General features: G+C 55.5%; 1 protein-coding gene across 1 annotated transcript; it reads right to left on the bottom strand.

Annotated features, from left to right (window-relative positions):
• Positions 1–463: 463 nt before the first annotated feature.
• SLC22A12 (solute carrier family 22 member 12) lies at positions 464–9,142 on the bottom strand. The gene is given in 11 exon segments (XM_059929783.1): positions 464–1,138; positions 1,681–1,884; positions 2,128–2,236; positions 2,736–2,950; positions 3,730–3,879; positions 4,014–4,112; positions 7,056–7,224; positions 7,300–7,454; positions 7,951–8,050; positions 8,748–8,863; positions 8,865–9,142. Coding segments are annotated over 11 exon segments (1,659 nt in total). The 3' UTR covers positions 464–1,074.
• Positions 9,143–21,774: the final 12,632 nt, after the last annotated feature.

Raw genomic sequence — 21,774 nt, 5'->3', positions numbered from 1 at the left:
CCCAGACTGTGAGGCCTGAGGGCAGGCTGTGGGTGTTGGGGCCAGAGCTGGCTCCGAAGGCCTTCGGACCTGGGCTTGACCCCTAATCTGCCCCTCCTAGCTGGGTGTCACAGGCACCCAGGCACAGTTTCTCTGAGCCTTAGATTTCCCATATGTAAAATGGGGCAACATCTACCTCAAAGGGTTCAGGAAAAGATGAAACGAGACGATGCCTTGAGGCGTCCAGCACGGTGCCTGGCCCACAGCAGAGGCTGGAAAAGGCAGCCACTCGGCTGGCACTCAGGACAGGAAAGTTGGCCTGGGAAAGGGCCGCCCCAGTGAGGAAGTCCCCAACCCCTGCTCCGGCAGACCCTGGGGGCTCATCACTGGAGTCGGCGAGGCACAGTCCTTTATTCACTCTCTCATCTCCCTCGCACCAATGGCCCTCTGCTCTGTGTGGGAGCTGGGGACACAGGGAGGCAGACCACCCCAACCCTCTGGGGACTCACAGGCCGGAGGGGTGGGGGACAGGCGTGTGGCCGCAGCCATGGTAAGAATTTCACTGGAGACTTGGGTTGGGCTCTGGGCCCCAGAACAAGGCCAATGCCCTGGGTCTGGGAGGCTGAGGCGGGGGATTTATCAGGTAGAGAAGGTGGCAGAAGCGCTCCAGGCAGAAGACCTGGCCGCGTGGCTGGGGTAGCGAGGGCGATGGGGAGGGGCCGTCTCTCTGGCGAAGCTGAGGTGCTTGTGCAGAGCCCTCAGTGTGGAGTGAGAAGCTGGGGAGGTTTAGGGCACGGCTGACGGTCAGCCTCCGAGCTCAGGGGCATGAGCGGTGAGGAAGCACAGGGTCGGGCCGGCCCCTGCTCCTTTCTCTCTCGGCAGCCTTGAGAGAGGGTCGGGTGATGGTGTACCGGGCAGCGTCCTGCCAATCACACCATCCTTTGCCCCTTCTGTGTTTAAGGCGGCTCTTCAGGTAGTGAGAGGCTTGGCTTGGCTGGAGGGGCAGCCCCCCGGCCCTCCGGAAATCGAGGCCTTTGCTCTCCTTCCGCAGAGAAGAGCCTCCCATCCCATCCCATGCCATCCTTCCCAGGAGGCCTAAAATCGTGTGGATTTCAGAACAGGACGCCCCTGGGTGCTGTGTGTTGCCTTCTTTACTGCCCTGTTCAGGAAAGGCACGGAGGGGTTATGTCTCGTGGGTGCAAGTCACGCCTGACCCCTGACATGTGTCCGTCCTGAAGACTTAGGAGATACTGCTGCCCTGCTCTCAGGGGCCCAGGACTGAGCTCCCTGAGCACATCGTGGGGGATGCGTGCGCAGTGACAGCCTTGATAGACGTCTAGGGGCTTTAGTAGTAGAGTCTGGGGCCTGTGAGGACCTCCAGCACAGCCGTCACACCCTCAGCTCTCCCCCTCACAAAGTCCTACACGCTCCCTTCCCCTTGATCTCTCTCGAGGTGGAGCTGGGGGTAGCTAGGGCATTTAGGTCCCAAATGGTGGAATGAAGGGTAGGGGACAAAGTCCATACTGTCAGCCGGGAGACCCAGCCCTTGGTCTCCACTCTCCCAAAGATGGGCTGTGTGACCCTGGGCCAATCCTATCCCTCTCTGGGCCTCTGCTTCTCCCTCTGTCCAGCAGTAGGGGTGGGTGCCAGGCGTGCCCTCTTCTGGGCTTCTCCGGAGGGTGGAGGGGACGGTCCGCTCACTGGCTCCACACATGCTGGGTAGTGTCGCGCAGTGGCAGGCTCTGGGTCTCGGGCAGCAGCCGTGCGGCCAGGCCGCCCAGCACTGGCGCCGCCCCGTACAGCAGCAGGGGTAGGGAGGCACCGTGTACACCCCGCAGCCGGACCAGAGGCCTCAGGAAGGCTCCCCCTCGGGCTGCCATCTGGCCCAGGCCCACTGCGGTCATCCTGCCCGCACAGATGCACCTGTGAGGGGCCATACTGCCTGCCTGCCTGCCTATGGCTTTGGCCTCTCACTCTGGCCCGGCCCTACTCAGCCCAGAGAGGCGCAGTGGGTCAGGCTGGGTTGGGATGCACCTGGGCAGCCCTGAGACCACATGAAAGAGAGATTCAAGGCAGGAACATCCGGTCTGGGGGAGGCCACCCCCACGGCAACCTCCCATCCCAGATGTTCCCCTCCATGGGCCTCACCTGAGCACAGTGGGGAAGATCTCGCCAGTGTAGATGGTGATGCAGGTGAAGGCGCCTCCCCCCCCACCAAGCCCCAGTACGGCCAGGGCTGAACACAGGGCCCCCACCTCTGTGGATAGAGATGGGGTTAGCGGGGCTGCTGGAGGAGGCCCCGGGGTCCCTCCATGACCTTCCAAGTGTCTGCTAGTCACTTCCACCTGGGTGTCGCCAAATTCCACACATGCACTGTGTCCTAAGTGATCTCATGGCCACATTCCCTGCCCCCCAACTCTGCTTCCCACCCAGACACCCAGAGCCAGACCCTGGGAGTCCTCCTCGACCCCCTCCATTTCTCTGCCTTCTCACATCCCTGCAATCCATCACTGAGTTCTTATTCTGTCTCCACAGTTTTTCATGATGCTGCCTCTTCCATCCAATCCTACACCCGCTGCCCAGTGCGGGCCACCACCATCTCTCCCAGATGCCCTGGCAGCCTCCTTCCTAACTGGGCCCTGCTCTAGTCCAATGCCCACTTGAAGAGGGGGACGAGGGTTCTCTGTTTGTGGCTTAAGCCCTCCCCAGTAGGGAGCCTCTGGCCACAGCCATGTGCACCCAGCCTGCCAGCTCACCGTGGGGCACCAGCATGTCGGCCAGGATTCAGAACCCCACCAGCACCAGGGATGCTGCCTGTGTGGGCCGGTGGTCCAGGCGGCTCAGCAACAGCAGGGTGCCTGTCTTGGCTGGGATGTCAACATCCCCGATGAGGACGTGGAGCAGGAAGATGTTGCTGCCTAGGGCCTGCAGGTCCAGGGCCGGGTCGCAGAAGGTGAAACCAAAGGCAAACCTGGGGGGTGGGGCAGGCAGGTGAAGTCAGCCTGGGGATTGGGCTGCTGGTTTGTTCTCAGACCTGTTTCCACCCTCCTCCTGCTGGCTCTCTACGGTGGGGGGTGGGGTCTCTGTAGACTACATTTCCCAGGTTCCCTTGCCAATGCCACCTCCTCATGAGGTTTGGCCAATGGGAGGCACTGGTGAGAGGCTGGAGGCGGGACCAGGGGAGAAGCTGGTGTATTGCTCCCTCCCCAGCTCTGGGTGCCGCCAGGTCAGGCAGTGGCTGTGTCCCTTCCATGGCTCCAGCTTCCACTGAGCAGCCCCTTTCTCTGTGGCTTCAGTGGTGTCAGTCTTTGCCAGGTGACCCTGGCTCCTGGGCTCTGATTGTACCTCTCCCTCCTCTCTTGTCCTTCCAAACTAGGGTGGATGTGCCTTTCTGCCATTGAATTCTTTGATTGCCTCCTCTGCCTAGGGGCTCTGCAGCTCTCCCAGCACCTTTGTTATGAACCTTCCTTATTAATCTCTTCTATTGACTCTCTCCCTGACCTGAGCCCACCTGAGCCGGGCTGTTTCCTGTCGGGAGCCTGACTGATAGAAGGGGGTACCAGTGCTGCAGCCCTGGTCCTGGAGGCCCTCTCAGGCCAGTGGGGCCAACAGAAGAGGCTGCAGAGGCTCCCTGGCTGGATGCCAGCCAGAGCCCTGATTCCAGGTTCCCTGGCTGCTGGCAGCCCGAGGGCTGGCCAGAGGCAGAGGCTGGGGCCCGGGTGGGGTGGGGGGGGCCGAAGGGGCATCCACCAGCACAGGGTGGAGACACAGGTCCAGAGGCCCAGTCCAGGCGTGCGGAGCAGGGTGCCCAGGCTGGCAGGAGCCTGGCCCACACTCAGCTCCTCCTGCGTGGCTGAGAGCAAGACCTGGAGCTGGCAGGGGCGGGGCGCGGGCATCAGCCTGGCCCTCCTCCCTAAGACCCTCAGCCTGGGGGCCCAGGGCCCTCCTTAGGTCACCCAGGGAGAGGGTCTGAGGGTCGAGTCCTGGGGGAAGGCCCAGCCCCGCCTCACCTCGATGGTCAGTGCGTCCCCCACTGCCCTCTCCCGTTGATGGCAGCCGCCCTCTGTCGCTCCCGCAGGCCCCTCTCCAGCCTGCCCGTAAGGAGGAGCCATCGTGCTGACCCTGCCAGCCACCTGGGGTAGGGGAGAGGGAGGAAAGTGGGAGGCGGACCCTGCCTGTGGTCCCCAGGGCCTGGCCTGCGTGAGCCTCACTGCCCCTCTGTCCCCTTCTGCCCCAAGTGGTGGCCTCACTGCCCCTCTGTCCCCTTCTGCCCAAAGTGGTGGCCTCACTGCCCCTCTGTCCCCTTCTGCCCCAAGTGGTGGCCTCACTGGCAGCCGAGGCTCAGGGTGGCTGAGGTCGGGGGAAGGCAGCTCAGGGCTCTGGGGCTGTGGAAGCCGGGCCCTCTGACACCCTCCTTCCCCTGCAGGCCACCCTTTCTCCCTCCTCCCTCCTCCCTCTCTTGGGCTGGGGTTGGGGTCCCCTGATCTTCCTTCCTGCCTCCTTCCCAACCCCCTGGCCCTTCCCCGGCCTCACCAGGGCTGGTGGGCCTTGCAGTAAGGACGCCCCCAATGGCTCCAGGACCGCAGTCCTGCAAGCCCACCAGGGTCCCCCACTGTCCACCTCTCCCCGATGTCACACGGCCCTCCTGTTTATCCCCATGGCCACACCTTCCTGCCTGAGCTGGCCCCTCCCAGGTGCCCCTCCCTGCAAACAGGTCCACACCCGCCAGGGGAGGGGCTCAGGCCTGCAGCAGCGTCTTTGGTCCTGACATCACCAGCCCCGTCCACCTGCACCCATTAGTCACCAATGCCCCTCACCTCCAGCGCCCCTCGCAGGCGACCGGCCCACTGCCCTTGCCTCACTTTTGGCCCTTTCGCCCATGCCCGGGGACAGTCACCGCCTCCTGAGTGCCAGTCAATCTCAGGCATCCCAGTGTCCCCTCCCCGTGGCAGGGCCCAGCCCCTAACACTAACCTGTCTCCCACCCCCTCAACATCAAGCCCAGATCCCCTGCACCATCCAGGCCTCGGAGCCCCCTCCGTGCCCACCACTGCGCACAGGCTCCTGCCTCCAGACTCAGGTCCCCCAGCCAGACACGCTTCCCCCCCGAACCCCCGAGCAGCAGCCAGGGTGGGGCCGCCTGCTCCACAGCCACCGGGGCCCTGAGGTCCTTGGGGGTTTGCAGAGCAGGGGAGAGAGGGGGACTCAAGTGCACATTAGAGGTAGAGTTGGCAAGACCCCGTGACCTGCTGGACTTGGGCTGCGGCAACCGTGAGGGAGAGGGAGGTGTCAGGGTGACTCTGACTCCAGTACCTGTGGGTGGGGGCCTGCCATCAACGCTGGGGAGGCCCTGGGGAGGAGCAGGGGTAAGGAGATGCTACGTTTGTGATGCCGAGACACTGGTAATGGGGACGTCACGCAGGTGGCTGGAGGCCGCGGAGCGGCAGGACAGGGGAGGGGGTTGGGGGCCTGCAGTGATTGGAGGGAGAGCTGTGGGCACAGGTGAGGTCCCCGGAGAGAGGGCATCGGTGCCCTTTTGTGCAGGGGCCGAGGGAGGGGAGCAGAGCGAGGGCGGCAGGGTCATTGGAGTGGGTTTGTGTGTGCAGACGCTTCTCACGAAGAGAAATTGGGTTGGAAGAGAAGCAGAGGAGCTGGCGGGAGCTGAGGGGCCGGGGGGTCCCATCCTCAGATGGGTCCACATCCCCCACTGATGCGTCAGACCCTAAGCGTGGTTTGTGACGCTGGGATGTAGGGGATTTCCTGCGAGCGCCACGTGGGCAGTGACCCTGTCCGTCCTGCTCAGCGCTGTCGCCCCGGCGCCAGCCACTCCCCCACCCATGGGGGTGCTCGGTGGCAGTTTGCTGCAGTGATGAAGTAGTGGAGTAATGACTGCATGTGGGCACGTAGCACCTGTGTGGGCCTGTCTGCCAAGGAAAGTGGGGCTCAGCCCCGCGAGTCAGCATCAGAGAGCCAGGAGGGGTGCCCTGGAATCTGCATCACTGACATTTGCCCTTCACCCTCTTGCTATGGGGGTCAGGCTGCCATCCCAGAAGGCCACCTGTCAGGTACGAGTGCCCTCTCTCAGAGCCACTGCGTGAGATGTGATTGCCTCCTGCTCTGGAGAGTGACTGCAAATTAGTTGCTAAAGGCTCCATATTAAGAACTTTTCTGCTCCAAGCTGTTGGGCTGGGAGAGATTTGTGGAGCCAGCCTTCCTCGTAGTGCGGGTGCAGGTGCCCCGTCCTCCACTGGGCCTCTGCTGTGCTCCTTTCTGCGGTGGCTGCAATGGCCAAGCGACTACCAGGTGCTGGGCCTATATGTATGTGATGAGCGAGGCTCAGCCTTACCCTGAAGGGCCATCCATCCATCCATCCATCCACCCACCTATTCATCCATCCATCCATCCATCCATCCACCCATCCATTCACTCATCTATCTGTCTGCCTGTCTGTCTATCTATCTATATATCTATCTCTCCATCCATCCAACAAATATTGACTGTGCACCTACTATGTGCCAGGAGCTTGGTAAGGGCCATGCCTGATTTATCTCAGGGCAGTGCAGACATTTCCTAACCTCCCCTATGTGTCAGCCCTGTGTGGAGGAACCAGGGACCCCTCTGACAATTGGGTTGTGGTCCTTGTCCTCTAGCAATAATGTCAGTATGTAAGGCTGACCGCTGCTGTGTTTTGGGAGTGGTGTTTGTGTGTGTGTGTGTGTGTGTGTGTGTGTGTGTGTTGGATCTTTGCATCCCATCCCCCCATCTGGCCTAGTGCTGCCATGCCTGGCACGAAGGAGGGGCTCAGAAAACGTGCCTGGAGGCACACATGCCAAGGCAGGCAATGACAGGAGAGAGGAAAGGGCCAAGAGGTGATGGGAAGGAAGGGGGAGGGAGTGGGATGAGCAGGGGGAGGGCGACGCCTGGGAGGAGCAGGGGAAGAAGCCCTGGGTTGAGTGGGAAGCTGTGGCTGTGCCAGGCCCCTGTGGCTCCCCTCCGGCCTCCGGCACCCCAGCCCTCTGCGCCCCGGGTGGAGGGTGGGCAGTGTCTCCTCCGAGGAGGGGGAAGGGCCGCACCCACCAGGAGTACACGAAGCAGAGGAAGAAGGGGGCAGAGACCGTCAGCCGCAGCAGCGCCCAGCCGCGCACACCGTGGGCCACTGCGGCCATCAGGACCTGGCCGAAGCTGAAGCCCAGGGCTTTCAAGGTCATTGCCAAGGCACGGGCTTGTGCCGATACCCACTCCATCATTGCAAGGAGACCAAGTGGGTCAGCCTGGGAGCCTGCACGAGCCTCCCGTGCACGGCCCGGGTCGGGGGACCTACGGAGAGTGCCGGTGTTCATCATGACGCCCGCCACGGCGAAGGCCACCAGGAAGCGGAAGAGGCAGTACACGGGGAAGGTGGGGGGGAAGGCGGCTGCCGTGCCCCAGACGGCCATCGGAAAGTAGCTCCAGGTCAGCACCAGCCTGAGCGCAAACCTGCGGCACACACACAGGGAGGGCGGCCGGGTCCGTGGTGTGCCCACCCTATGCTCGCCCGCTGAGCATAGCGGTGCTAAAGTGCCTCTCAGGGCCAGACCCGCATTCTGCGTCCGTGGAGGGAGGGCTCGTGGGCAGCGCCCCCGCGGCCCAGGCAGGAGTGAAGGCACTGGGCAGGGGGTGAGCTCCCTGTCAGCAGGGGCAGCCAAGCAGCAGCTGAAGGCAGGCACGTCGCTGAGCAGGTTTTAGCAGTGAAGGTTTGATGAGGGCAATGACCCTTCACAGCTGCAGAGGAGGGTCCGTGAAGCCGAGGCCTGGAGAGGGGCTGAGCCTTGCTCAGCGGCACAGCTGGAGGGTGTCAGAGCGAGACCCCGGAGCAGGTGTTCCCACTGCAAGCGGAGTTTTCTCCCCAGACCGGCTGCAAGAGGCCAGTTCAGGGCCAGTCAGGGCCGGGAGTCTGGGAGCACAGGGACAGTGAGGGGAAAGGGGGCCTCACCTGTCAGAGGCTTGGCAGCACGCAGCAGCTCCCACCAGCATCCCGGCCAGGTAGATGGACTGGGCCGTGGGCTTCCGGGCCTCGGAGTCGCACATCAGGTCCCCCCGGTGGGAGAGGAGGAGGATCTGAGCTCAGGAGGCTGGATAGCCCAGGTGGGAGGGGCAGGAGGGGGCAGAGGAGCCACATGGGAAGGCCCAGGGAACTGGGGCCGGGGGGCCGGCCTGGTGACCTCTGGAGTCGTCACCCCTTGCCTAAGCCCCTCCATGGCTCCCTACTGCCCACAGGCCCAGGGTCAAGCCCTCTCTGGCCTCATCTGCCTCCTTTGCTTTGGCCCCTCCGCAGCAGCCACCCCACGCTGGCACCTCCTCCCCGCTTTCCTGAGGCCACTTCCCTCCCGTTCCGTAGAGAGGCCCCTTCCCGCTTGCTGGCATGGGCCGCCTCTCCCGCTCTCCCACACTTGCTGGATGCTGCCTCTGGGAGCCCAGTGACTCTCCCCTGAGACTCCCGGGTGGAGAGAGCTGCCCGAGTTGCAGCCGCAGGAACGCCTGGGCATCAGACCTGCTCTAGTACCACCCGCTCTTCCACAGCCTGGGGACAGTGTCCGTCTGCAGGCTCATTCCTGCCACCAACGCCTGCAGGGCAATGTGGCCGAGGGGGAGCCAGAAGCCACCTGTGAGTGTGGAGGCCAGGGGTGGCGGGTCCCTCCGGGGCTGGGCCATTTTTGAGTCCAGCCAACTGTGATCTGTGACTTTGGCCTCTAAGGTGCTAGGACCTGGGGAGGGTCTTGGGGGAGGCCCTCACCTTGGCCACGATGGTGGAGGTGCTGCGGTCATAGACCCAGCCGTCCACGCGTGGCTCCGTGGCAGCCTCGCTCCAGTTGGTGGCCGTGGCTTTGGGGTCCAGGAGCTGCCACTGGTTGGCGGAAGCGGAGACACTGGTGGGGCTCCTGGTTGGGGCCCGGTAGGATGGAGACGGCCAGGAGGGCCTCAGGGTCCAGGGCCCCGGGGACACTGGCCTGGGCAGTGCTGTTGTCCAGTGTCCGTTGTCCACAGTGGCTGGGCATGGCGGCCGAGGAATTCTCCAGCATATTCTGAGTGGTGAGCCACATGATGGGGACCACCAGGACCACCATCTGGAGAACCTGGAACCTGCCCAGGCTGCCCACTCAGTCCGGGAGTTTGGAAAAGGCCATGGAGCCTGCCGAGGGGGCCAGTGGAGGTGCCCACTTCACAGAGGCCGGCGCAGGGCAGAGGGGCTGATGTGAGGGGCCTGCCTCCCCCGTGGCATCTCCTGCTCTGCCAGCCAGGCCACCTGGGGCATGGCAGTGGCGCCCGCTTCGCAGACTTGCCCACGGGTATCCAAGCGCCTGCTCAGCCGCCGTCACCCAGGGTGGCTCTGACGGGGACCTGAGTCTGTGAGGTGTGACCCTGAAGCCACCGGCATCTCCCCAGAGACGCAGCTGCCCCTGGATCTCTGGGAGAAGCTGAATTTGGGAAGTGGGGAAAGAGGAGGCTGAAGTCACCCAGGCTGGAGTTACTGTGTCCAGGTGACACTATGGAATAAGGGTTACTAATCATTTCCTTGGTCAAAGTTTAACCCGGCTCTGACGGAGATGCAAATTCAAAGGCACGGCAGCTCCTGCCCCGTGTGGGCTGGGAGGCCTTGGCTCTGCCCTGGTTGCCGTGAGGCTGCCGCCGCCCCCAGCATCCCTGCTGCCCCTTGGCCTGGCTGTGCCGGTGCCGAGGGCTGACCCAGGAGAAGCACTGCCCGGGGTCCTCTTAATCTGGGGGCTGGTATGACATCGTGCGCCGTGAGGACTTCTGTGTGGGTGTAGGCTGAGTCACCTGCAGGCATCCAAACCTCACACATCCCAGCCAGTGTGGCCCAGCCCTCCACCCACGGCCCCTCACTTGTACGTGTCCACTGTCATTGATGCTGACCCCCTTTACGGTCACCCCCTCCTGAGCCCTTCATGGGGCTTTTAGTGTCACCAGACACCTCGTGGGTTCCTCAAGTTCAGTGTTTCCCCAAGGTCTCTGCCTCCTCCCCAAATCCACTCCCAAATTCTGTGTCTTGTTTCATGCTTCCTGTTACTCACTTCCCAACCCCTCCAGTGGCCAAACCCTACTAACTTCTCCTCCCCTACCTCTCTGTCTCCACAGCTGTCCCCTCCCTGGTCTCCCTGCCTCTGTTCCTGTCCCTGCAACCCATCTCCTACACTGCAAAACCCTCCTGTCAAATCCTGCTTAAAGGCCAGGGGCACCCCCTCAGCAGCAGCTAGCCAATGTGTCCCATGGCCAGGGCGGGGGTGGGGAAGCAATGCATGCTGTGGGGGGAGGTCAAGAAAGATTGGACCTGAGCCAAGAGGACCCCCCCCCTGTGGTTGCAATAGTTAATTCTCCAGGCTAAAGGGCCAGAGGCCACAAAAGGGCAAAAAATGTGTGTGCGTGTATACATGAATGCATGGATGTGTGTGCCCGTGTGTACATGAGTGCACAGATGTGTGTGCACAGGCATGTGCACGAGTGCATGGATGTGTGTACACACGTGGTGCGTGAATGCGTGTGCATGTGTGTGTGCATGAGTGTATAGATGTATGTGCACATATATGTACATGAGTGTGTTCAAGTGTGTGTGTGACGTGTGGCAGGTAGAGAGTGGGCAGTGGAGCAGTGATGGTGACCCAGCCATTTGTTCTCATGTGCTTTGGAGCGTGAGACCCGCCTATTTGAGGAATATCTCCCCTCCCACTGCTTCCTTTTGTCTTGCCCACTCTTCCCTCGGCCCATTCATGTAGCTCACAGGTACAACCTCCTCGCCTCCCTGGCCTCTGTACCCCAGCTCACCCACTGCTTCCCACACGCACCCTGTGCTGGCTCAGTGGGCTCCTGCCCTTACTCAGACAGTGGCCCTAGCCTAGAATGCTATCTCCAGGCTCACCCTTGGGCCACATCCTGCATGTACTACAAGAGCCTCCTTCTCCAGGGAGCTCTCCTTGATTATTCCTGCCTCCCCGTGGAGCTCAGAGTGGGCAGTGGAGCCCCCCTCTTCACACTGTCCTGCACCCTTCTGTTATTGTCCAGCTGGCCTCAATTCCATCCAGTTCATTCTGGGCAGGGACCCTTCTTAAGAGCATCTTTGGAACCCAGGTTTGGACAGCAAACAAAGGTTCCATGAAGACGTGCTTCAGCTGTTTTTAAAAACAACTTCTTTTTTTCCCCTGATAATAAAATTAATGTATGCACCTTCCAAAAAATTCAAAAAATATTGAAAGGTAAAAAGAAAACAAAGATCTCTCCTAAACTCACCAACCAGTGATCACCACTGGTAACAATTTGGTGTGAATACTTCCAGACTCTATTTTAGTCATTGTATGTTCTGCTTCATAAGCCTGGAATGCAAACTAAGCTTAACATCTCCTTTTGTAAAGTCCAAATGAAAAGCCTCTGCCTTTTACCTAGTGATTCTAACCTATTCACATTTACTGTCGTTATGGTCATGTTTGGCCTTTTGATGCTTTTTCTTCTTTACCATATTTTCCCTTTAAATCTTTTCCTTGTTCCTATTTTCTGTGGAATCCATTGCCTTTTCTTGTTCTATTTTTCTTCTGTCGTGGTTTGGCAGTGACACATTTTATTTCTGTTAGCCTTATATTTGAACACACAAACTAGGAGCTCTTTTATACCATCTCCTCCCTTCAAACCTCCCACCTCCTCTTCTGTCCTCTTAATAAATGTCTTTTCTCCTTATTTCACTAAGAATAGAAGCCATCAGAAGCCAACAGTCTGAGTCTCTCACCGAAGCCAACAGGCCTCGGTGCCCCAACATTCTGCCTTCCATCCTGCCACCGTAAATGCCCTACACGTCCCCTCTCATCGTGGCCAGCTCCTCCCTGTGTGCCCTGCAGCCCACCTCTCCACCTTTTCAAGACTCCCCTTCCTCCTTGGCACCTGACTTTCCCTCCCTACTGGACAATTCCCATCAATGTACAAACATGCTGCTTTTTTCTCCAATCCTCAAAAAAGCTCCCCTCACTTTCAACCTTGCATCTCTCTTCAGCTGCCACCCTCTTTTTCTGCTTCTATTTACTGTACAGTTCCATAAAAGCCTGGTCGACACCCATCTCCAATTTCTCTCTTCCCATTCTTTTCTGGATTCATCTCCATCAAGTTTTTGCCCCGTCACCCCATGGTCACCAATGATGTCCCTGCAGTGAGTTCAGTGCCACTTTCCATTTTCATCTTACTTGAGCCATCACAGCCTCTGAGATTTCTCCTTTCATAAGACCCTTCTAACCTGGGCCCCAGGGCTCGCCCGGCTCTCCTCCCCCTCCCCCGCTTTTCAGTCTCTTTGACTGATTCCTCCTCTTCTCCCCACACTCTTACCCTTGGGGTCACAAGGCTCAGTCCTTGGTCCTCTTCTCAGTCTCTCTCCTCTCCCCACACTCTTACCCTTGGGGTCACAAGGCTCAGTCCTTGGTCCTCTTCTCAGTCTCTCTCCTCTATCTTTGGGACAATTCACCTCTTCAAGGACCTCTTCTTGGAATGCTAGACTTTAACCCAACCCCCTAAACGTAGGGGCCTGTTGAAATACACAAGGCCCCAGATGGAGCCACTCCTGCTGGGGGAGCCATGGCAACAAAGGAAAACTTTGATAACATTCATGTCCCTGTAAATGCTCCGCTTGACCAGAAATGCAGTGTATGCAGTCAGCCGGTCCCCAGATGACAAGCCAACCCTGGGCTTTATACGTATTGCCTTGTTGCTTCTCATTCCAAACAGGGTTCACTATGTGGCCCCAGCCAATCTGATATTTTCTACTTTTCTCATCCTATTCTTTATTCTTTATTTTATAAAGCTTCCTGCCTTCCCCCTCCCTCATTTTGCAGTTCTCTGAATGGAGATGGTCCACGTCATGAAGTGTTGTGGTTTTTTTTTTTTGAAATTTTTATCTAATTCACCGTTAAAAAAAATTTTATTGGAGTATAGTTGATTTATAGTTAATGTTATAGTTTATTGTTGTGTTAGTTTCAGGTGTACAGCATAGTGATTCAGTTATACAGATACATATACTCATTCTTTTTCAGATTCCTTTTCCCATATAGGTTATTACAGAATATAGAGTAGAGTTCCCTGTGCTATACAGTAGGCCCTTGCTGGTTATCTATTTTATATATAGTAGTGTGTGTATGTTAATCCCAAGCTCCTAATTTATCCCTACCCGCTCCCACCACGTTTCCCCTTTGGTCACCACAAGTTTGTTTTCGAAATCTGTGAGCCTTTTCTGTTTTGTAAATAAGTTCATTTGTATAATTTAAAAAAAAATTAGATTCCACGTATGAGTGATATCATATATTTGTCTTTCTCTGTCTGACTTACTTCACTTAGTATGATAATCCCTAGGTCTATCCATGAAGTGTTAAATAAACTTTGTATCACCTCAGTTATCTTCTTTAATCATTTTCTAATAGGCCTAACAGACGTCGCACACTTACCGAGGCCAAAGCTGAGCTCCCTTTAAATGTGCTTCTCTGTGGCTTTCCTGTCTCAGCGGTCGGGGACTCCATCTTTCCAGCTGCTCAGGAAAAAACCCTGGAGCCATCCCTGTCATACTTCATATGCCATTTGCCAGGATGTCCTGTTGGCTTGACCTTCAAGCCATGCCTGGACCATGCCCACTTCTCCCCTCCCCATCTGCTACCCCCATGGTCCAAGCTGCTGCCGTGTTTCCCTGGATCATTGCAGGGGCCTCTTCACTGGCCTCCCTTCCTCCACCTTTGAGCCTCTGCCATCTATTCTCCCCATGCACACAGATAGAGGGATTCTGTTTTACTTTGTTAACAAAAAAAATTAATCAATAGTCAACCTAAGAAAGAAATGGAAATTTTTATTTGAGCCAAACTGAGGATTATAACCTGGGAGAGAGTCTCTCAGAGAGCTCGGAGGACTGTTCTGAAGAGGTTAAGGGGGAGGCCAGTATAGAGGTGATTTTGGCAAAGCTGGAACCTGCAATTGAGCACACATCTCAAGAGAATGTTGCCGCTAGTCACGAGGAACAGACATCTTAGTTAATGACCTTAGTGCTTTTCTAAATGTGAGAAGGTGCAAGAATCCGAGTTCATAAAAAATTTCTCCTGAAAATAGCTAATTATCCAAAAGCCCGTTCTGCAAGTTTTCCCAGAGCATAAAGTGCTTCATCTTGATCTTTGCCCTGAATTTTTTTAGGGTTACTGTAGGTCAGAGACTGCAGTGGCAAATGACTTGATTCTTGTAGAACTGGATGGTGGGCAACATTCTTTATTTCACAATCCCTTCCCTTTTGGACTTTATTTCGACCAAGGCTTAGGAGGCATTTTGTGACCAATTTGTCCCACGGAACTAGGAATGCTTATTCCCAGGTCAGGCGAGGATCTCATTGATAGGCCACTCAATGTGCTATTCCTGGACTAGGCCCTGTTAACAGTAGCCAAAAGCCTCTGGGCTGCCTGTCTTATTAGTCTTTTATGGTCCAGGAAATTGTTCCCTCTTGTTGCTTCTTCCCATATCTAGAGTTACACTGTTACAATCATTGATCTTACAGAACTGGATATTTGATCTATTGTTTCAAGTCACCTAATCATCACTAATTTTATCAGAGGCTCAGTCATACATTTGGTAATGCAAGAAACAGTAATTTTATAATATGACAGAATACAAGTAATATAGCTAGTAACCTTAATATGGTTGTAAGTATTTAAGCTAAGAACTTCTACTAGGTGTGGCCCAGTATCTCCCCAGGCCATCTGACCAGTCTGTTCTGGGCCATACAAGGTGAGTGGTGGGTCATCTTGACCCCTTACAGGATTGAGAAAGGAATGTTATCTTCTAAGGAGTTACATGGCTGGCGCCAGAAGGAGAAAAATGGATCTTTATGGTTGAGCAGGTATCTCTGCCATTGGGGAGGTCTGGTTAACACATAACGTGGATGCACTATGCACACCAGTGGGTAGGGAGGAGGCCAAAGGGCAGAGAAAAAGTTTTATGTTAAAATTTTTCTTGTCTTGCCTTAAGATGTGAATTTTTATTTCGTCAACTTCCATCAGACTGTGTCACTGCTATGCAGGAAACCCGGAAGTGCCTTCTCATCTCACACAGAGTGAAAGTCAAAGTCCCCTCACTTTCAGCCTCTGCTGTCTCTGTAGGCTCCTCTCCTGTCCTTCCTGCATCCACGCCAGCCCCACTGGCCTCCTCCTGTTGCTCCATGTCTCTGCCTCAGGGCCTTTGCACTTGTTGTTCCTTCTTCCAGGAACCCTTTTCTCCCAGAGAGCCACACAGCTCACCTCATCCAAGTCTTTGTGAAGAAGTCTCATTCTCAGCGAGGCCCTCCCTGGCCCCCCCTATTTACTTATTTAAAATATTTATTGGAGTATAGTTGATTTACAATGCTGTGTTAGTTTCTACTGTAGAGAAAAGTGAATCAGTTATACATATACATATATCCACTCTTTTTTAAATTTTTATTTATTTATTTATTTATGGCTGTGTTGGGTCTTCGTTTCTGTGCGAGGGCTTTCTCTAGTTGTGGCAAGCGGGGGCCACTCTTCATCGCGGTGCGCGGGCCTCTCACTATCGCGGCCTCTCCCGTTGCGGAGCACAGGCTCCAGACGCGCAGGCTCAGTAGTTGTGGCTCACGGGCCTAGCTGCTCCGCGGCATGTGGATCCTCCCAGACCAGGGCTCAAACCTGTGTCCCCTGCATTGGCAGGCAGATTTTCAACCACTGCACCACCAGGGAAGCCCTCCACTCTTTTTTAGATTCTTTTCCCATATAGGTCATTACAGAGTATTGAGTAGAATTCCCTGTGCTATACAGTAGGTCCTTATTAGTTATCTATTTTAGATATAGTAGTTTGTATATGTCACCCCCAATCTCCCACTTTATCCCTCACGCCCTTTCCCCCTTGGTAACCATAGGTTTGTTTTCTACATCTGTGACTTGATTTCTGTTTTGTAAATAAGTTCATTGCTGACCCCCTATTTAAATGTTAACTGCCCTCAACCTCGCACTCCCCAGCCCCCTTTCCTGCTTCTCTTCTCCCCATTGCTCTCCCCCCCATCCAGCACATTTCATCTTTTACTCCTGGATTCCCTTGTTGTCTGGCTTCCCACTGCTAGAATGTAAGCTCCTTTGAAGTGGGGGCCTGGTCAGTTTTGCTCACTGCTGTATCCCCTTCACCCGGAGCAAAGCCTGGCACTTAGGAGGCACTCAGTAAGTGTGGACTGAATGAATGAATGAATGAGCAAATACTTAAAGTGCACACTACAAACACAAACACATTCCAGAATTCATCAGAATCAACCTCCTCCTGGTGGGAGGCATTCCACTCCAGCGTCCAGCTCACTGAGTTGCTCTTTACTTGAACTCATTCTGCTCTTCAGTCCTTCAGTTGAGACTCTGATTTTCAAACTGTGGGAATTTTAATTTCAGAATGTATACTTTTCACTTCAAAATTACTATTCGGTCCTTCCTACAACTGCCTGTTCTTGTTTCCTAACTTCCACTTCTTGTTTCATGGGTGGCATCATTTCCTCGATCTCTTAGAGGATATCAAGTGTGCTTTTCTCTTAGTGTTGTGGAGATTCATTCTTCACTGAGCAGATTTTACTGAGCATTGATTATGCACCAGCCACTGCTCTTGGCACTGGGGACGCAGCAGAGAACAAACAAGCTAAGTACCTGCCCTTGTGCTCCGTGGAGGCCATGCCGCTGGGGGAGGGGAAGCAAACCAAAAACTAGATGAATATAATCCAATGATGAGTAGTGATCATGCCATGGAGAGGAACAAGGTGGCATAAGGGGTAAGAGTGAGGGGGTTCCTTTAGACACAGCAGTCAGGGAAGACCTCTCTGTGGAGGTGACATTGGAAGAGACACAAATAGGTAAGGGGACAAGGCACACAAACGCCTGGAGATAGAACATTCCTGGCAGAGAGAAGAGCAAATACAAAGGCCCTGGGGTGGGTGTGTGCCTGGCATGCTCAAGGCTTGGTAAGGAGGCCGGGGAGGGAATGGAGTGAGTGAGAGAGAGTAGGATGAGGTGAGCAGTTATGGGGCTAGAACATACAGATCCTTACAGGGTTTTGAGGAGGGGAGTGATGTGGTCTGACATGTTTTAAAAAGATCCCTCTGGCTGCCGTGTGGAGAATGCACTGAAAAAGGAGCAGGGTAGGAGGGTGTCCTCAGGGGTGGTGTCCCCGTGAGCAAAGACAAGGGTCAGCTCTAGGATGTTAGGGCGGGTGGGAGATATGCTTAGACTCGGGGTATATTGGTTTGTTTTGGGTTGGGTGTGGGTGCAGAGAGGGGAGGGAAGGTTGACCCTGTGGTCGGGCCAGTAAATGGGGGGCCATCTACTGAGATGGAGAACACTGGGGTGAAGCGAGTTTGAGGGGGCAGCAAATTGTCTGGCTTTGGATGTGATAAGACTGACCTGTCTAGGAATTGCCTGGTGGTCCTGTGGTTAGGACTTTGTGCTTCCACTGCAGGTGGCATGGGTTCGATCCCTAGTGGGGAAACTAAGATCCCGCAAGCCACATGGTGCAGCCAAAAAAACCCAAAAACCGAAAAGCAAAGTAAACAAAACCTGACCTGTCTATCGAAGGTCGATATGGAGTGAGAGTTGGTATTTGGGGATAACTAGGGCTGAAAGGCATTTCAAGTCCAGGACTGGCTGAGCTCATCTAGGGAGTGACCTTTCACAGCAGGGAGATGAGGTCTGAGGCTGAGGCCTTGGTCTCCAGTGTTTAGAGGCCAGGAAGACAAGGCTCCAGTGAAAGAGAGTCTGGATCATGACCGTGGGGGTGAGCGGCGGGTGGAGAGAAGGTCAAGGAGCAGAGAGGTCAGGCAGTTGGGGCGAAGGGACCAGGGGAGGTGCTCTTGCAGGAAGGTGTGGCGTCCCCGCTCCGGAGCCAGCCCTGGTAAATACTGGGGGTTGTGACCAGTAAGATTGCGTACTTTCCGAAAATAGGCACAGGCAAGCTGTTCATCAACATGTTTTCTTTTGTCTTTTTTTGTGTGTTTTTTTGGACCTGGGGATGCGCCATGGACCTTTCTGGCCAGATGGCGCAGCAGGTTTTTTGTGATTCCTACCAGCCCCAATGTCCTGTGGTGACAGCAGCTGCCCTTGGTCCCAGGCCAGGCAGGAGAAAGGCCGGTAGGAGTGCTTACTGTCAGTGACTCAGCGAAGTCCCCGGTGGCCAGGAAGGCTGGCTGCATTCAGGCAGGCGGCTGGAGGAGGTGGCAGCCACAGCCAACTGAGTTTGCTTATGCCTCCGGGGTCCCCAGCACTTGGGACAGAGTGTAATGTAGCACCTGAGCTCCACTGTCCTCCCTTCCCTCAAGTGCTTTGAGACCAGATGGCAATTCTGGGAGGACAGTCTCAGTTGGTCCCTCTGAAGGTGTCTGCAGGCTCCGGCTCGTCAAAGCCTCCGATGATTCCCGAGTGCTTCAGAGACAAGGCCAAGCCAGCCAGAGCCCCCCTCCCCAACCCATCTTCAGAGCCTTCACTTTGCCACCTCCTTCACATGGCCTGAAATGCCCTGCACCCGTCTTCCCTTGTGTGCCATTTCTTCTATCTGAGGGCCGTTGCCACCATCCGTCCACGCTTCTCCCTCCCTGTCCCTGCCCACCTCCACCGCAGCCCCCTGCCCGCGGGAGGATCCTCCAGCTCTTCCCTCTGTCGGGTAATGGGCTGCACGCTTCCCAAGGGCCCAAACTAAGTCATTGTGTCCCTCACGGTGCCCACAGCAGGACCCAGCACGCGGACCAGGGCCCAGGCAGGACGCAGGGAGACTGTGCGGTCTTCATGGTCTCGGTTTGAATTTGGGCTCTCAGGGCCTTTTCTTTTCCTCATCTGTAAATAGAGCATCATAACCCCCACTTCGCAAGGTTGTTTTCAGGACAAGAAGTCATGGTTCTTTGAGGGTCCTCACCTTCTCCCGCTGCCAGAGTGTCCAAGTAATTAGAGCCCCCGACACATGTGATGCCTGGAATTCCAACTCCTTCTCCAGAACCTCTGAAGATCTGGTCTCCTGGGTGTTACTTTTTCCAAACTGCTCTTCCGGGAAGTTCTGAAAGTCTGGGCCACCACCTTCCTGGAAAAATGCACTGGGCCCGCTCCTCATTACTACCAAATGTGCCCCAAATGTGGCCACAGGCTCAACTCAGAATTCCCTGTAGAACAGCTGAGAGATGCCTCAAGGCTTGATGATTATGCTGGTGGTGGTGTTGGTTGTGGTGAGGAAGATGACGATACCGAATGGTCTCATTAACGCTCCCCCCACCAAGCTTTATTGAAATGTAATTGACAAGTAACATTGTGTAAGTTTAAGGTGTACAATGCGTTGATTTGATACTTTTATAAATTGAAAAATGAGGACCACCATATATTAGCTGCCACCTCCATCCCGTCACATAGTTACCATTCCTTTTTGTGGTGAGAATGTGTAAGATCTACTCTCTTAGTAACATTCAAGCATATGATACGGTATTATTAGCTATAATCACCATGCTGTATATTAGATCCCCAAACTTGTAATCTTGTAACTGGAAGTTTGTACCCTTTAACCAACATCTTCCATTTCCCCTATGCCCCCAGCCCCTGGTAACCGCCATTCTACTCTGTTTCTCTTAAGTTTTCCTTTTTTAGATTCCACATATAAGTGATATTATTGGGTCTTTATATGTGTTGGGCACAATTCTAAGTCCTCTTCCTGTAATAACTCATTTAATCCTTCTGACAACCCTTTTAATTAGATATATGATTCTTATACCCATTTTTACAGATGTGAAAACTGAGGCTCGTAGAGCTGAGTCTGGGTCATACAGCTACTCTGTGGCAGAATCAGGACTCCAATCCAGGTCTGTCCAGCTCCAGTGTTTATGTTTTTAACTCCTGAGATTGGCTGAAGGCTTTCAGGCAGCAAAGGAGGACACCAGGTAGCATCCTTGCCTCAGCATCCTTGCCCCTCTCCCTGGGCTCCTGCTCCATCAGATCAGCAGCCCCTTCCCTCACATCCTCTCTTCCTTGAGCCCAAGGGACCCCTTCTTCTAGCTCAGAACCTCCTTAGAGGGAGCCCCAAATCAATCCCTCTCATAGCCCTTCAGGGGCCGGGGAAGAGATCCATTTACTTCCTGATGCTGCCAGCTTGACCTCCTCTCCTTCCGGACCAGACTCTAGCTTTACCTTTCTGTAGCCAAAAGCCCCAATAAAAGGTTTTACCAGACAGAAAAGCAGCCTTCCCTCCAAGCTAACTTCCAGAGTCACCCGTTCCCACCTCTGGGGCACCGCGTGTGGCACCTGCCTGGTATCCAGTGGGCACTCATCAACAGAACCCCTGCTTCCTGCCCCAGGCATCTCTCCAGAGTAGTCACAGGCACTGGCTGCGTTGAAATGCATTTTCCTCTGGCGTCGAGGCTGCTGACCCCTGGGAGCAGGAGCGGCTGGGCCACCTGTGTGTACCCACCGCCCACGTGGAGGCCGCACAGTGGTGGAGAGGGTGGCCGCGGGCCGCTGGCTCAGCACCATCTCGGGCAGGTGGCCAAAGCTTGTGGGTGAGTATAGCATGGCTTTAATTGGCCCCCTCGTGCGGGCTGCCACAGCCCTGGTCACAGCCCCCGTTTGTTTCGGCCTCCCAGGAGCCACCGCCCTCTCCCCCCTCCGCCTACCCCCGGTTCCTCTGGCCCATGGAACAGATCAGCTCTAAGTAGGTCAAGGAGAGCTTTGGGCAGCCGTGGCTGCGGCTTCTTCCCTTTCATGTGCCTGGCGGCTCCTGCAAGCTTAGCCTGCCTTCACCAAAGGGGCTTCGCTCTCCTTGCTGCGTCAAAAAGATATTTCATGTTAAAATTCAATGGGGAGATGTTAACCAGCCAGTTGGAATAAGGCTCGTCAGAATTCGAGCCGCTCAAACAGGCTGAACTTTGCCCCGCTCTGCGCAGGGTCTTGACCACAGCTGGCAGCGACCAGCTGGCACATTTTAACAAGGCTGGATGCAAACGGCTGGCCCCCCAGCCCTTGCACGATTTCCCTGGAACCCGTACCACGGGGCCCCTGTTCCAGGGGTCCGGACCACCCCTGCTGGCCCCCCGGTTCTCGGCCTTTAGGATTTCAGCATCTTTACTGAGTAAGTCATATGCTGGTTTAGCTGCATTCTTAGGAACGCCTGGTCCTCTAGCAGAGCGCTGTCTCTTTGATTTTGTGAGTTACAGCCTTTTTTTTTTTTTTTTTAAGGTTGGGGACCACTGTTTTATAAATTTATTTATTTTATTTCATTTATTTTTGTTGTGTTGGGTCTTCGTTGCTGCGCACGGGCTTTCTCTAGTTGCGGCAAGTGGGGGTTACTCTTCCTTGTGGTGCGCAGTCTTCTCATTGCGGTGGCTTCTCTTGTTGCAGAGCACAGGCTCTAGGTGCGTGGGCTTCAGTAGTTGTGGCGCACGGGCTTAGTTGCTGCGCGGCATGTGGGATCTTCCTGGATGAGGGCTCGAACCTGTGTCCCCTGAATTGGCAGGTGGATTCTTAACCACTGCGCCACCAGGGAAGCCCTGTAGCCTATTGCTAAGAAGATTAATTTTAGGTGGATGCAAGGAAAAGCTGCGGGGAGTGTAAGTGAAAGTGTGACATGGATTTTGGCAAAATCCCTCTCATTTCACTGTAAAACACAGTGGCAGGATTTGGCCGGCAATGTGCAAACACACCGTGCAATCAGAAGCTTTCTTTTCTGCTTCTGTGGATGAGACACGCACGGCCTGAGATCAGAGTAGCCAGTGCCGGCCATGGTTTTAACAAACCCCTGA

This window comes from Balaenoptera ricei, chromosome 8, assembly GCF_028023285.1.
Source record: "Balaenoptera ricei isolate mBalRic1 chromosome 8, mBalRic1.hap2, whole genome shotgun sequence".
Lineage (NCBI taxonomy): Eukaryota > Metazoa > Chordata > Mammalia > Artiodactyla > Balaenopteridae > Balaenoptera > Balaenoptera ricei.
Note: the sequence above shows the minus strand (reverse complement) of the source record. Positions and strands in the feature narration are given on the sequence as shown.